The sequence below is a fragment of the Triticum aestivum genome, chromosome 2A (assembly GCF_018294505.1).
Source record: "Triticum aestivum cultivar Chinese Spring chromosome 2A, IWGSC CS RefSeq v2.1, whole genome shotgun sequence".
In the NCBI taxonomy this organism is placed as follows: Eukaryota; Viridiplantae; Streptophyta; class Magnoliopsida; order Poales; family Poaceae; genus Triticum; species Triticum aestivum.
In genome coordinates, this window is record NC_057797.1 from 274,890,048 (window position 1) to 274,905,535 (window position 15,488).

Consider the following 15,488-nt stretch of genomic DNA (forward strand, 5'->3'; position numbering starts at 1 on the left):
CCAGAACAAATCAGAAGAGCAAGTGCACATGAGTGAGGGCACTAGTCCCTCAAGCAACTATGATGATGGTAGCAGGAGCACTCCAAGCGATTTGCCCAAGGCAGACACTAGATCAAGGAAGAATAAAACCTTAGATACTTAGGATGAGGGCTATGTGGCTACAGAGGAAGAAGTAAGCTCCAAGAAGAAAGTCATGAAGAAGGAATATGGTACTGCTACTACAACAAAGCCTGGATTGCATAAGAAGGCCCCTGCTAAGAGGGTGCCAACCTTAAAGGCCAGGGTCTCAACTGTTGAAACCTCTAAGCCAACTGAAGAGGCTGCTGGAGAGAGTAAGAAAAGGAAAGAGAGGGTCAAGAAGACCACTGCCGGAGTCATTGGTAGATCCTCTATAATGAGATATCCAGCTGAAGAAGAAGAGGAAGAGGATGCTGCACCAGCACCCAAGTCCCATAAGCTTATGGAGGATGCTATTAAGTCAGGGGCTGCTAATTCAAAGCCCAAGACTACCCCCAAAGCTTCTGCTCAAGCTCAAAAGACTTCCAAGCACAAGAGAAGAGAGCAAAGGCAAAGACTGAGAAGGTTGCAAAGATGCCAAGTGTTGAGGAGGCATCTCAAGTTTCTCTGAAGTAAAAACAAGATCAGCTTGCACATCTAATTCAAGCAACTTTGAGGATTGAGAAGGGCTTGACCACCCAGAACAAGAATCAGGAGAGCTTGGAGAGGATCATAGAGACCAAATTCTATGATCTTGATCTTAAAGTAACAGAGATGCAGTCAGCTGTTGAGCAGCTCCAGGAGGAAGCAGAGGAGAGGAAAGGGAAGGCTACTACAGATGCAGTGCCAGTGCCTGACACTAGAGCAACTACTTCAGCACTATCAGTAACAACTTCAGTGCCACCTCCAGTTGCCACTCCACCAGCTCCAACAACATCTATTGATCCCTTCGTCCTTGGAGTTCTCTCTACACCACCTCCCGAAGACCAAGCCTAGAGAGATGCATAACACTATGCATTTTCAAACTTTTTGGTAACTTGTTGCCAAAGGGGGAGAAATGTATAGATCATAGGCTTCAAGAGAGAGTGTTGTGCTTTGCTTCTTTGTTCTTCTTGCTATTTGCTTGATACTTTTGTGTGTGCTCGTTTGATACTCTTTATGTCTGTGTGTGAGATTCTTGTATGATCATGTGTTTGATCATATTCTATTTTAATGTTCGCTTGGATGATATTATCTTTTATATCTCATATATGATCATTCACTTTGCTTGGTGATGAGTGCACATTTTAATTCCTATCATTTTGAGCGCTCCATCAAGATGTATGTGACATGGAAGAGTAACCCATGATCCTAATAGATTGTGCATTTGCATTCAAACGCAAATTTCAAATAATGCACAAATTTAGGGGGAGCTCTTGCTTATCACATACTTCTCAAAGCGATGATGTACTTTAAATCTTATTATCATTTGTTGAAGCTTTGATCTATATGTTGTCATCAATTACCAAAAGGGGGGAGATTGAAAGTGCAACTATCCCTGGGTGGTTTTGGTAATTTCAAACAACATATAGCTCATTGAACTAATGCTATTTCAAGATGATCATTTCAGAAAGTTCAATGATTGGCATGGCATGGATTAGGAATGTGGACACCTCAAAATGCTAAGGACACATATTGGCTCAAGCTCAAGACGCTACATCTTCATTTTAGTGATCCAAGATCACATTGAGTCCATAGGAAAAGCCAATACTATTAAAAGGCGATGAGGTGTTGCTTAATGGCTTGCTTGCTCAAAATGCTTAGTGATATGCTCCAAAAGCCCTCAACCACTTTCTCATATCCACATATGTCCCAAACCAAAAGTCAAACTCGGCCCTACCAATTTGATCTATTCGGCGCCACCGAGTTCATTTCACATAGCCACTGCCAGAAACCCTAGTCACTTTGGTCTCGCCGATAGGGATCTCGGTCTCACCGAGATGGGATTGCAAACTCTCTGTTTCCCTTCGTAACGTTTCGGTCCAACCGAGATGAGCGATCGGTCCCACCGAGTTTGCAATGCAAACTCTCTGTTTCCCTTTCATAACATTTCGGTCTCATCGAAATGAGCGATTCAGTCCCACCGAGTTTGCCTGACCAACTCTCTGTTTTCCTATTACCAAAATCGGTCTCACCGAGTTTGTGTAATCGGTCTCACCGAGATTATGTTATGCTCTAACCCTAATGAAATCGGTTCCACCGAGTTGACATGTCGGTCCCACCGAAAATCCTAACGTTCACATTTTGAACTAAATCAGTCTGACTGAGTTTTCTGATTCGGTCTGACCGAGTTTGGTAAATTGTGTGTAATGGTTAGATTTTGTGTGGAGGCTATAAATACCCCTCGACCCACTCTTCATTCGTAAGGAGAGCCATCAGAACGTGCCTACACTTCCAATATATATTTTCTGAGAGAGAACCACCGACTCATGTGTTGAGACCAAGATATTCCATTCCAACCACAAGAATATTGATCTCTAGCCTTCCTCAAGTTGCTTTCCACTCAAATCATCTTTCCACCAAATCCAAATCTGTGTGTGTGAGAGAGAGAGAGTTGAGCGTTGGGGAAACTATCATTTGAAGCACAAGAGCAAGGAGTTCATCATCAACCCATCTATTACCTTTTGGAGAGTGGTGTCTCCTAGATTGGTTAGGTTTCACTTGGGAGCCTCTGACAGGATTGTGGAGTTGAACCAAGGAGTTTGTAAGGGCAAGGAGATCACCTACTTCGTGAAGATCTACCTTAGTGAGGCAAGTCCTTCGTGGGCGATGGCAATAATGGGATAGACAAGGTTGCTTCTTTGTGGACCCTTTGTGGGTGGAGCCCTCCGTGGACTCGCGCAGCCGTTACCCTTCGTGGGTTGAAGTCTCCATCAACGTGGATGTACGATAGCACCACCTATCGGAACCACGCCAAAAATCTCCGTGTTTACATTGCGTTTGCTCCCTCCAAACTCCTCCCTTTACCTTCATATGCAATGTTTTACATTCCGCTGCTATACTCTTGGACTTGTATGTGTAGGTTGATTGCTTGACTTGTTCTAAGTTGCTAAAATCTGCCAAGACTTAAAATTGGGAAAAGGCTAGATTTTTATTTGGTCAAGTAGTCTAATCACCCCCCTCTAGACATACTTTCAATCCTACAACACGTCCTTAACAGATAAATCAAACATCATGTTTTGGAAGGACCTTTTCCAGATCACCTTAGGAGGAAGAGGTGGCCCAGCCACGATCCTAGCCATTCCAATAAAGATCTGGTGCTGCTGAATGACAGGAGGCTGAAAGGGTACAATCGCCAGTGGATTTTCCAAAAGAGCATGCTGCTCAACTTGTATCTGCTGCTCCTGGACTTGTAACTGCTGCTCATGCAAAGGCTGATGGTGCTGCTGATGTTCATTTTGAACTTGCAATTGCTGCTCCACATAGACGGATCCCTCTAGTTGATCAATAACGATTGGCACTTGGTCTTGCTCTGGTAGTGCAGGTTGAGGGGGCTGATCAAACTCCTCATCATTGTCTCCCCAATGGGCATTGCCCCAACAAGCATCCACAATGTTTTTAGGCGATGGTGGAGGAGGCACGGGTGCATCATTCCACCCAAGCATCAGATAAGGAGGGAGGAAAAAAGGCAGATTATCAGGTATCAAAATGTCCATGCGTAGGATGAGGGTTTCCATCCAAAGGCATAGGATCCTCATCATTTGGCATCTGGCCAGCAAAATCCGCTCCGAGAACATAACATGCAGCAGCCCAAGAAACCTGAGCTCCACCCCATTCAGCATAATCTCTAAAGACCACATCGCACGGAACAAGAGGTGTATCTGGGAAGCTAGCCTCAACCAGAGTACGAACCAGGTATGGATCTTCACTATCCCAAGAATGAAAATTTCCAAAAGTGCCTACCGCTTGCGAGATAAACTCCGGTGTACGGTAAGCTAGCGGAATAATGAACACGAGCCAGCCTTTTCGAAAACCATGAGTCCCCTTGAAATTTTCTCCCTCATCATGTTTCATCAATCTAACAAAGCGATCATTACCCAGAGCAAACAAAGCATGCTGAATCAATGTGTATCTGACAGTAGGATCCCTAACTTGGAACAAGCCAACCCCATGGAACCATGGCTGAGCAGAGCGAACCCGAGTACCTCTGTTCCAAAAAAACTATATGATCTCCTCCCGCACTAGCCCGAGCGGTCCCTCCGGAGCGGGCATGACCTCTGTGACCATGAAATCCTCATGGTGGTAGGGAGGACGAGCTGCTGGCGTGAAGAAGGTGCGAGGAAGATGTCGGTCGCCACCATCGATGATGTGGTGACTAGCCGACATGAAGCGATGCGGGTCGAGCTCGTAGCTCGCCATGGATGATGGCGGAGGAGATGGCTTGGGGTTTTCTTTGGAAGAAAGAGGAGGAGATTGGAGCAATGTGGGCGACGACGATGGGACCGGACAAGCTATCCCAATAACTCCGGCTCCGTTCCCATGACAGGCAGAGGATTCCGATATACTCGCATTTTGTTGCAAAGAAATTGGCTTCCAAACCAATCCATTGGAGCGCGCGAAATCGTTACAATCTTTCCTAGAGTGACCCGTGCGGGAGCAAGCCGAGCAGACCACTCGCATTCCACAGGCGGCTGCCAGGTGGCCCCTCTGGGAGCAAATAGTGCAAGTTAACACGCGGTCCACCATGTCATCGACCATGGCTTCAAATTGTCGGGTTGCCTCTTGCGATGTGGGAATTTCCTGAGAGGTGACCAATGGGCTCAGGTTAGGAGAAGTACCCTACCCATCAGAAATTGGGCTATTCTGAGCAATAGCAGGCCCATTAGAATTGGGGCTAGTTTGCAGTATTGGGCTGCCACTCAGCTGGGTCTCCGAAAGAGATGGGACAACAACAGAGCAACCATTTTGAACCGGAGAGATTCTCGCCTCCGCAAACACGCTAAGAGATTACTGGCATTCACGGGCAACAGTTCCACTGATACCGGATCACACGCCATCGATGATGTGACCGGTTGATGCAACTCTAGCAGCGGGATGACCGAACCAAACACTATAGGTGGCCTAGCCACCGTCCAATGCAAATTTGAAGGGGAGGTTGTTGAATAACAACACGCTCATGAGCAGATAGATCATAGCCCCCGTCCGTGATCGTTTCAATGCAATTTTGTTTTGCCGGATATCTATATCCTTTGCTAGTAGAATACCATTCAAAAGTGGCAAAATATAGTTTCTTCTTTGCAGTGCCTGCAGACTTAAGAGAAGATCTAATCGGAGGCTTGTGCATGGCCAATAATCCTAAAGATGATCTACGCTTAGTTGGACTAATCAAAATCCATTCAGCGTCACATTCTTTACGCCAAATCTTGAGTTCTCTAACCCAATTAGGCCCTCCATTGCCCCATAGATTAAAGTAGCATTTGAACAGATCACAAGCAAAAGAGCGAGGATCCATAATAAGAAAACCAACTTGCTTGCATGAGACTTGGAAAGAGAAAACCTTATCCTTGACGTGTTCAATCCGAAGATCAATTGCCGAGCCACCAATCGCAACTTCCAATGCTGCCTCCACAGTATCTTCTGACAACCGGAAGGCATGACGGATAAAAGACACAATCAATGTGAAAGCCCTCTGTCATCCCATTGGATGGATCGTTTGACCAGTAAATTTGAAAACCTCATCAAAGAAAACCCTACCCTTGGAGAAATCCAAGCCAAGGTTAGATCCACCAGAGGAACCCATAGAAGATGGGTATTGCCTTGATCCAGAGAAGACGCCGAAGTAGATGATCAGAGGGGATCCACAGGTTAGTGGATGAGGATGGAGATCGTCGGTGAGGTGGTCAGCACCGTGGTGGGAGGTGGGAGCGCCATCATATCATTGCACGTTTGATGTAATTTGTAGACCGCAAATTTATCTTATTACCTATCACTACGAGATTTAATCCTTGCAAGTAACCGCCGAGGGGATTGACAACCCCTTGTTTGCGTTGGGTGCAAATTTTGCGCGCGCGCGCGCGTGTGTGTGTGTGCAGGTGCTGCTAATGAGGTGTTGTGTGGTTCTTCTACTGGATTGATAACATTGGTTCTTAACGGAGGGAAATACTTATCTCTACTATACTGCTTCATCCTCTCCTCTTAGGGAAAATCCCAACGCAGATCACAAGTAGCACTTGTGCCACTAAGCACATTTGTGATCAAGCATCTCTTATTGAGAAGAACAAGTGGTTGAGGGCCCAACTTCAGAACGGGGCTTGTGTCATGCATCCAAGGGGAAAATAACCTCAATGAAGTGTGAGCCAACACAAAGAGGTTATTGCCAAAGAAGGGCTTGGTTTTGACCCAAACACAATAAGGGCAAAGAATGTCGCTCTTAAGAAGAGTGCAACTCCTCAAAATGTTGTATTTGTGTGTGAAGTGCACAAGGGCAAGGGGAAGAACAAATTTGGTGATGTGGTTGGGAGTGAAAGTGCCACAAAGGGCAAGTCCATTCCAAACAAGTCTAAAGAAGCGATGCATCCATCCCATGTGCTTAGTAAGGCAAAGGATGGAGATGTCTATGCTAAATTCGTTGAGCCTCACAATGCATTTTGATACTATTCTACTTAAGGTGGTAAGGCAAGCGATGTGGGGTGCATTTGCAGATGATGGTGCGAGTGCAAGGTAGATGGAGGATGATGCAGAAATGCGGTTGTGTGAGAGGAGGAAGACTAGATGGGCGGGGAGGGAGGGGCAAATTTGATCGAGAAGCTCCGTGCGAGCACATCCAACAATGTGCATCAAAACAAATTATGTTGTGGAGATATTACTGTACTAGAGATCCATTCCTATATTTTACTAATATATGCATGGGAACAGTAGTACTTGTGATACATGAGGTATAATGTAAGCTGAAGTGAAACATGGTGGACATGGCTTCGTGTCGGCACTAGCGGAGAAGATGTCGGGGGCGGCAGAGGACATGTTATGGAAGATGTTGGGCGGGGGTGGAGGAAATAGCCAAATGGGGTGTCTCGGCGCCAACGAGAGCAATGCGATGCTGCAGCGACAACGTATCAGGTTCCATTTCCGTTCGGAGAAGAACTAATAAATATTTGCTGCTTATAATGATACAAGTTCATGTTTCTAAATGCATTATTATCTTCTATGTAAATGGAATGAACAAAATATAAGCCCAAGTGGAATGCAAGCCTTAATTTGTACTAGTAAATGATATAGGTTTGCTATATGTGTAGAATAGGATTTCTTTTTGTTCCCTAGAGAATCTCCTAGATGAGTGGTGCTTGTGAAATTTGGCATGATCTTAGCATGAACCAACTAACAATGATATCTCCAGCAGGTGCTTTATTCACTTAAACTAGCCTTCTTTTAGCAAAAACAGTAGGTTAAAGCCTACTGCAAATTTGTTAGAAGCAAAATATTTATAAGGATTACATGCATGCAGTTTACATAAGGCTATCTATTGTTAGAGACCCAGAAAGGTCAAAGTGTGCACAATGGTTGTGGGAGTGGTTGATAAATAACATCCCCTCGGGCCCAAAATAAGTGTCTTAAATTTGTATCAGCTTTAGTACAAAGTTGTACTAAACTTAAGACACTTATTTTGGGACGGGGAGTATCTTGTTATTCATTATTGATGAACTTATGTTATCACATTCAATGAGATTGCCTAATAGTTGTACCTGATTGTTGTGTTTATAATTAAAGCACACTGTGACTATCCTCGACAGGTGTTGTTTTATCAAGCTATTGCCCTTGCACCCATGATGAGGGGATGGTAAAAAAAGATGTGCACTATAAATACTTTATTTAGATATTGTATATGAAAACATCAAGTAATTATAAAGTGTCATTTACGATCACCGGTGATCATAGCAGATGGCTCTTTCATGTAAGTTGAGTGTTGCTAGAGGGACCTCAATCTTTTTGAGCCAAAAAAAAAAGATGAGGTCTGTCCAAAATTTTGTGAGCTATGAATAGTAGATTGGAAAGGTTGAAATATCTCGTGTTGCCATGGTTTCTAAATGGTAGATGGTAAGCTCTTTGCTGCATTAGGTCCTAAATGGTAACATGTATGGTTCCAAGTGCCTAATTTCACAAGAAATAGTTTGCCAAGCAATTGCACAATGCGCTCAACCTTTTGGTTATTGTATCTTGGAACATTTGTTTAAAGGAAACATAATCCTTCATGTGTTGTTTTTAAGTATAAAAATGAACATGCTTCGTGAGATGATCGGCATTAAGCATAAAAAGGCGTCCAAGTGCTATCTATCATTTGTAATCTAGTGCACAATAAAGAGTTCTATGGTTTTGTACCAAATTTTTTATTTTGTGCATTGGACCTAATAAGTTTTTCTATGTATACATATCGTGGAATTGCAACTTGCTTTATCAAAATACTCCCTCCGTCCCAAAATTCGTGTCTTAGATTTGTCTAAACTAGATGATGCCTCGCACGTTGTTGCGGGAATATTTTGCAATATCTCAATGAGGTTTCTGCTTACACAAAACATTAATATTTGAAATAATAGTTTTTGAAAGTATATAAGAATTTGATGTAAATAGCATAATAGAATGGAATTTACATGCACGCATGGATGCATGGTGAAGTGGATTTTTAAAATGCATAGTTGCATGTTGAGGTGGGCCTTTTTTATGCATGTTGAATGATGAGGTGTTATGCTTGCATGTTGAGAGAAATATGTCAGTGGGGTTAGTTATTTAGATATAGAAGATACGGATATATCAAGTCTACATCTGTATCTAGACAAATCTAAGATAGGAATTTTGAGACGCAGGGAGTACATTTCAATTAAAGTGGCTTTAATTTTTAAAGAAGTGGATTTAAATTATTTTTCGTCTATTACTGTCCATTGTTTTTATACATGTATTCATTTTTTTTGAGCATTAGTACAGACACAAGCGCTCATATACACGCACATACACTCACCCCTATGAACGCACACACGCACACCCTACTCCTATGAGCACCTCCAAGAGACTGACTGTTCACCTAACCAACTCAATCACAGATTGATTCGCAACATGTACTCGTATTATGTTATATACAACTGGGGCATCTAAAAACATATGCTATACCAGTTAAAAAGCCCGTGGCACACGTCAAAAAAAAAAAAAACCCGTGGCACACATGGGCATTCTACTGGTCACGAAATATAACGTGGGAATCATCGAATCTTCCTCCTTTCTTTTCCGCCCAAACCACCCCCTCCCCCCGCCGCCGAGGCCTCCATTCCTCATGGAAGCCGCTGCCGCTGCGAGCCCCGGTAGCTCGTCGCTGGAAGCCGTGGCCACCGCCTTCCGGTCCCGCGTCAACGAGCTCCAGGACCTCGCCCTTGCCCGCAACAGTGAGCTCTCTCTCCTAGCCCAACCCGCTCCCAGAACCCTGGTCTGGACCCCCTAGTGCCGTGGGCCCTGACCCGTCATCTTCCCCGTACGCAGTGTACCCGGCAACGGCGGTGACCGACCTCACCACCGTGGACACGTCGGTGACGGCCATGGAGGCACAGGTGCAGGCCATCCGCCGCCGCCTGCAGGAGGAGCTCGACGCCATCCCCAAGGCCAAGGTATCGTTGCCAGTTCTCGTGATCTATTGGGTTGCGATCTGTTTCCGAATGCTAATTTCTCTGTTTCTCTGAGAAGCCGGTGTGGTAAATAGCAATCATGTAAAGGGAGACTAATATGGTAATTTTGCCATTTTCTTTGGAAGATTTGGGATCGCATGACGTGAGTAGTACTTGTTAAAGTGGTTGTGTACCTATCTCTTGTTCATACCCTTACAGTGGGGATGAGAGGCGCAAAAATGTGGATCGATGGTGATGTTTGCTTACCACAACGGGCTAATCTTGGTCAACTGGCTGTTCTTGTGATGTTTTATTGATTTAAATCATAGGGCATGAATTGGGTTTTTAGATAGTACCACTTATATATATCTTGTGACATTGGAGAACATATTACCAGGACGTGAGATCAAAATCCAATCTGAGTTCATGTGAGAAGGAGAAATCAGTGAGGTAGTAGAAGAGATACAGGAGGAACAAGAACATAGACAGGAAATTTCATCCCATTTTTCCGATGGCTTTTTCCTCAGCTGCTGCTGCTTCTGCAGCTTCCAGTAGAGGCACCGGCCCATGTCCGTCTGAATTCCGAGCCACACTCCATGACCACTGAGCCCAATACATATGCGGGATACATATGCAGGATGGGTGTTACATTAGTGCTCCCCGCCAAAACATTGCTTGCCCCCGTGCAGTGGCTTGTTCCCCTAGCACTGTCCTGTAGCAGCAAATGTATAGAACTTCTCAGCCTTGAAACTCTGCAACTTCACTTCCTCCAGCTGCAATAAGCGTTGTCACTCTTCCAGAAACAATTGACTGTATGCCAGGATCCCATGGCATCTGAAATGGTCTTTCAGAAATAATCGACCAGAAGGCAGAATTCTATGGCCTGTGCTGATTTTTCATTTCTAAGCAGATCAATGGACATGCATCCTTGCATCTGTCTATTCGCTTTAGCACCTGAAACACCATCAGTTGATAACCTTGTACCCATTGCATAGAATCCTTTGATTCCTATTCTTACTTTCTAAGGTCATGACATTCCCATGCACGTTCTGATATTGCCAACTAACACGCACAAAAACTTGCACCGGTTCACTAGCATCAAATAAGTAAAACTCAACTGCAGACTGGTGGTCGACAACAAAATCGTGTTGGCTGTCCAGTTTGGACTCAGCAGCTACCATGCCTACATATGCTTCAGAGATTTGCCATGTTTTCCCAAGATGTAACCTCTTCATCATGCCAACAGTGCTCACGGCCAGTCTGAATATCTTTCACACTTGTATCTTTATCAACAGAAAACTGGTCATCTGACTAAACAGTGAAAATTTGGAATTACTAAGTGAGGCCAGAACAACCTCCCTTTCATTTCACTCCAGTATTTAGGCCCACTGCTTAGAATTCCACATGCACTTCCCTGTTCTTCTGCTAGTTCATTTGCTATATCTGTGGAAACATGTGCTGGGTGCTAACGGAATATCTACTAGACATAATTTGCATGCGTACAAAATCACGATGATCGCATCATCTCCCAGAATGATGGTAAACAAGGTGCAGACTCAAGCTTTGGTCCAACTCAAGTTGCACTTCCATGAAGCCAACAACCCCACTAAACATGTGTTAAAGCTTGTAAGAACAGTCCGTAAGCAACCATAATTTTCCTGCATTGTTGATGTCACAAAAGCAGAGAACTGCCAATAAACATGTCAGGATCAGGATTATCAGCCAAACATTTCTGTTCGACTAGTCTTGATTAGTCGTTCGACTAGTCTAGTTGTCTCTATCTGATTGTTGACTAGCTTCTTCGTGTAGACTAGCTCGTTGAGTCGAGCGGTGGAGCGACTAGTCATCGACTAGTCCAGACTAGTCTGGGTGTTTTGAGTCGATCAACTCAATTTGGGAGGGATAAGTGAGCAGCGCTCACAACGCGGGAGGGAAAAAATTGCAACCCTAGCTTTCCAGGATCGCTCCACAGTGAGCCGCCTCACCTGGGACTAGGCTGCCGCCACCGCCCATTGATCCGCTGCTGCTGCTGCCGCTGCCACTCACCACCGCCGCCAGCGGTGGCCAGGAGCATTACGACGCTCTCCCTCCTCTGGTTCTGCTCCTCCGCTGGATCGACCCCTCCGCTGTTGTGCTCCTCCCCTTGCTGTTCTCCTATGCCGATGTGATCCTCCTCTGGATCAACTCAATTTTATTGTATATTGTACTGTAATATATGGTATATACTACTTCCTCTGTAAAGAAATATAAGAGTGTTTAGATCACTAAAGTAGTGATCTAAACACTTATATTTCTTTACAGTGGGAGTACATAATAGGTATTAGTAGTTGAGTACTGTAAGTTGAATACTACAGTACCATGTCGACTAGTCCAGCAGTAGTCTAGACTAGTCATGATTAGTCTATGAGTCTCAACCTCGGCTTGACTCGTCGACTCCTTGATTCGTAATTCTTTCCAGTTATCAAAACAAACACATGACACCAGACTAAAGCCCCCAAGACAGTATTTCCCTGAACAACTGCTATATCTGACATTCTCTTGGGATCACCGTTATTGTGGCAGGCCATCGTGGCTCCACCTTCGAACCACCCGCGCTCAACTCACATCATACATCACACTGTCAGAATTCTTGGCGAGTTGCTCCACTCTTGTACCGCCCATGCTCATCTCACATGATATGGATTGCTGTTGATAGGTATGATGTGTCCCAAAATCTCGTGGAGTTTCCCAATCCCACACAGCATTCTTTAGAGAAACCTCCCCGAGTACCTGGCAGTTAGCAACTACATTGCCTCCCTTGTTGCCTAACACATCAAACATCCCATCGAACACTTGCACACTTGACCACCGGGAAGAGTGGGTGTGGTTCTGGCTGGGCATCAGACAGGTGATGGGCTGGATGATGACCCATGACCAATGAGCCCAGTACATAGGCAGGTGCTACAAGCGCATGGCTGATATTTTATTTATTGAGGGCTAATTTTTTGCTTGCCCCGACCTTCCCTGAACCTAATTTTGTTCACTGTGTGTCGAAAGACATTGCTACTTCTCATTGTGGCTTCCTCAAATTCTGATGCAGAAACTAGTGGAGAAGTCCTTGAAGCAACAGCAGAAGTTGCAGCATATGCTTGCAAACATGCCACCTGGGATGCGTGAGGATATCGTTGCTACTCCTCTGGAACAAAGCTTGTCAGATTACTTGATGCTATTATCTATATCTGTTGTCTTTACCTTCATTTGGTGACAAGAATCATGCTGTTTACGTTACAGGATGTTGCCCGAGTGCTTTAATTTTAACACAGCTGTTCCAGAATTTCTGGACTCTGATTTTAAGATTAAGGAAGAGCCAGTTGCGGCTCCCAAAGTAAATATTTATTTATGTGTTGCACCATTCACTGATCTTAGCTACAATTGTTTCAGCAGGAGTTTTTTTTTTCTTTGTGTTGACGTATAATGTGCTGCCTAGTCTCTTCCATCAGATCGGTCTTTTGGTTGCATTGGCTAGAGCATGCACTTCTACATGGTATCAGAGCCAAGAGGTCTTGAGTTCAAGACCCGGCTGGCGCAATTAAATTGCAGCCCACTCTCGGTCCACGTTTAGGCCCGAGGGAGCCACACGTGAAGGGGAGTGTTGACGTATAATATGCTGCCTAGACTCTTCCATCAGATCGGTCTTTTGTTTGCATTGGCTAGAGCATGCACTTCTACACTTTGAACTAATGCTTCTTTTGTTGCTGTGAAGAAGGGGAAAGGTTCAGCACCTCGTTGGTATATATCCACTGAGGAGCTTGATTCATTGTCATCGTGAGTCCTCAGTTGCACTTGTAGCTTCAATTTATTATCACTGCTGCATATAACCGCAGCATCCACGTTTGATTATCTGCTTCTGGTTAAGAGGCTCTTTCATACTTGTAATCTGTCTGCAAGAGAGCTTCTGATATATACATGCAAGTGCTACTTCTTTCAGCACCACGCTGCATACTGATGTGTGCATGCTCCTCCTTTTCCTTTCTGTACAAATACTAAGAGTTGCTAGCTGAATGTTGTGTGATTCACGCAGATACAAGACATGGGATAGTGTTGATGAATCTGCTCTGTCAAATCTGCTTTGTTTGCATAGCATAATCTTTCTGCTGCCTGTAGTCCTCACATGTACCGAGGAAGGAATTTGGTTTATTATTGTCATCCAGTCACCAAGGTCACGACATGTCTGAGTATTAAACTGACCCATGTTAAAACTCAAAAGAGGGTTTCAGGTTAATTTGCTAAAATATAATAGCGACAGTGCAGATGCCAATGGAAACATATAATATTCTTTAGTGAACATGCAAATTCTCTTTCCCTCATCTCAGATGACAGTGATTAAAATGTAATACTAGCTTTCTTTAATAGGATATCCCATTTTGTTACTACAGGTACATGAGGGGGAGGCTAACATTGGAGAAGGTTAACATTTCGATAAACGAGGTGGCTACATATGCAGATGCTAATGCTCATCTTGTTGCATGTCCTAAGAAAAAGGTTTCCCTTTTGTACCCCAACTTGTCGCTGATAAACAATTATTTCTAGTTCTCAATGACTCCAAATTTTCTTGCAGTTATCAGAAGACACATGGGAAAAAGCTTTGGTAAGTTCTCAGCATTGCTGTTAATCTGATTTTCTCATGTAGAAAATCATATCGTAATTTCTGCTTAGGAACTAAGGGACATAGCTGCCACTGAGGCAGTGAAGGGGAAGCATTTCTTCCTGGAAGCTGATATAAAGGGGCCTGGGCTAAAACTTGATCACACAGGCAAAGCTATCCTTACCGTGAGTATTTGCAGCTTTAACCACTTGGGTTGAAACCTTATAGATTATTTTTATTCTTTATAATCACAGAAGATGATCAAAATCATGAATTGTTTTGCTACTGCAATTGTTCTTTTGATTATTGTTTCCATAGTTCAAATAAGTACCTGAAAAATAACCAGCAAGTACACTGACAAATTCCGGTAGTCATTGATCATGATGAAAAGAAAATTCTACTCCGAAATAAACATCTATTTAAGTTGCATGCACTTTTTCTTTCTCGCTTCATACAAACTTCATGCGCATGAATATGTTAAAAATAGTTTGAAAAGATGGATATGTTACATCAACTACAAACATATCTGTTTGACACAAAAACCTGCTAATTATAATATGTTCTTTTCTGTCTGTAGCTTAATACATTTTCTTCTGTTAATTCATCATCCACTGTTAACCAGGTCCTTCGCCATCTTGGCCGCGTCCATGAAACCCGGATTGGGCATCATCGGGTCTTCATACTTTCAAAACAATGCTGAATGAAGGGGTTGTTATAAGCATTAAGATTTGATGTGATATATGGCCGGGGCCACACATTCTTGCAGCCTGTTTGTTACGGCCTAGTTTGGTTTGCAATTGTAGTAGCCTTGGTGTAATTTCCGACGAATGATTGATTCAGTTGTAATACGTTCGTTTCTTCATTTCTTTTTATGGGAGTTTGTTCCTTCTCCTTTGTACAAAGACATGCTAAGCTTTTGCGTGTTCTTAGACAACAAGGTCAACAACCCCCCTAAAAGAAACTACACTGGCCGAACATGATTCTGGGCTGTCGGATCGAACATGGATGGTACATATTGCAGTGGAGGGATCTCAGGCCCTTAATATACACTAGAGGCTAACTCACAAACTGCTGCGATGTTTTTCACTTGCAGGATTAACTCTTTTTCCTTCAATTGGTTATTATGGTCGGTTGTTTCATTTTGGGTTTGTCTAATTATGTCCTTATTATGGTTTCCTTTTTTCCATTTGTACGTCTTTTGGGCTGCTTTTGCAGATGATATTTGTTCTGAGAGTGGAGCTATCAGG

The 15,488-nt window shown here is 43.7% G+C and overlaps 1 protein-coding gene across 3 annotated transcripts; it reads left to right on the forward strand.

The window, feature by feature from the left end:
* The first annotated feature begins 9,240 nt into the window (after positions 1–9,240).
* On the forward strand, positions 9,241–15,126 carry LOC123188519 (spindle and kinetochore-associated protein 1 homolog). 3 transcript variants are annotated; one of them, XM_044600681.1, is made up of 9 exons: positions 9,241–9,401; positions 9,496–9,620; positions 12,697–12,806; positions 12,888–12,981; positions 13,360–13,421; positions 14,033–14,138; positions 14,215–14,244; positions 14,313–14,426; positions 14,864–15,126. In XM_044600681.1, the coding sequence occupies exons 1-9, from the start codon at positions 9,293–9,295 to the stop codon at positions 14,939–14,941; spliced, it is 828 nt and encodes a 275-aa protein (XP_044456616.1). In that variant the 5' UTR covers positions 9,241–9,292; the 3' UTR covers positions 14,942–15,126. The 3 variants fall into 3 exon arrangements, with proteins under 3 accessions (XP_044456616.1, XP_044456617.1, XP_044456619.1); XM_044600682.1 differs by having other exon boundaries at positions 13,363–13,421; XM_044600684.1 differs by lacking the exons at positions 12,888–12,981; positions 13,360–13,421.
* The last annotated feature ends 362 nt before the right edge of the window (positions 15,127–15,488 follow it).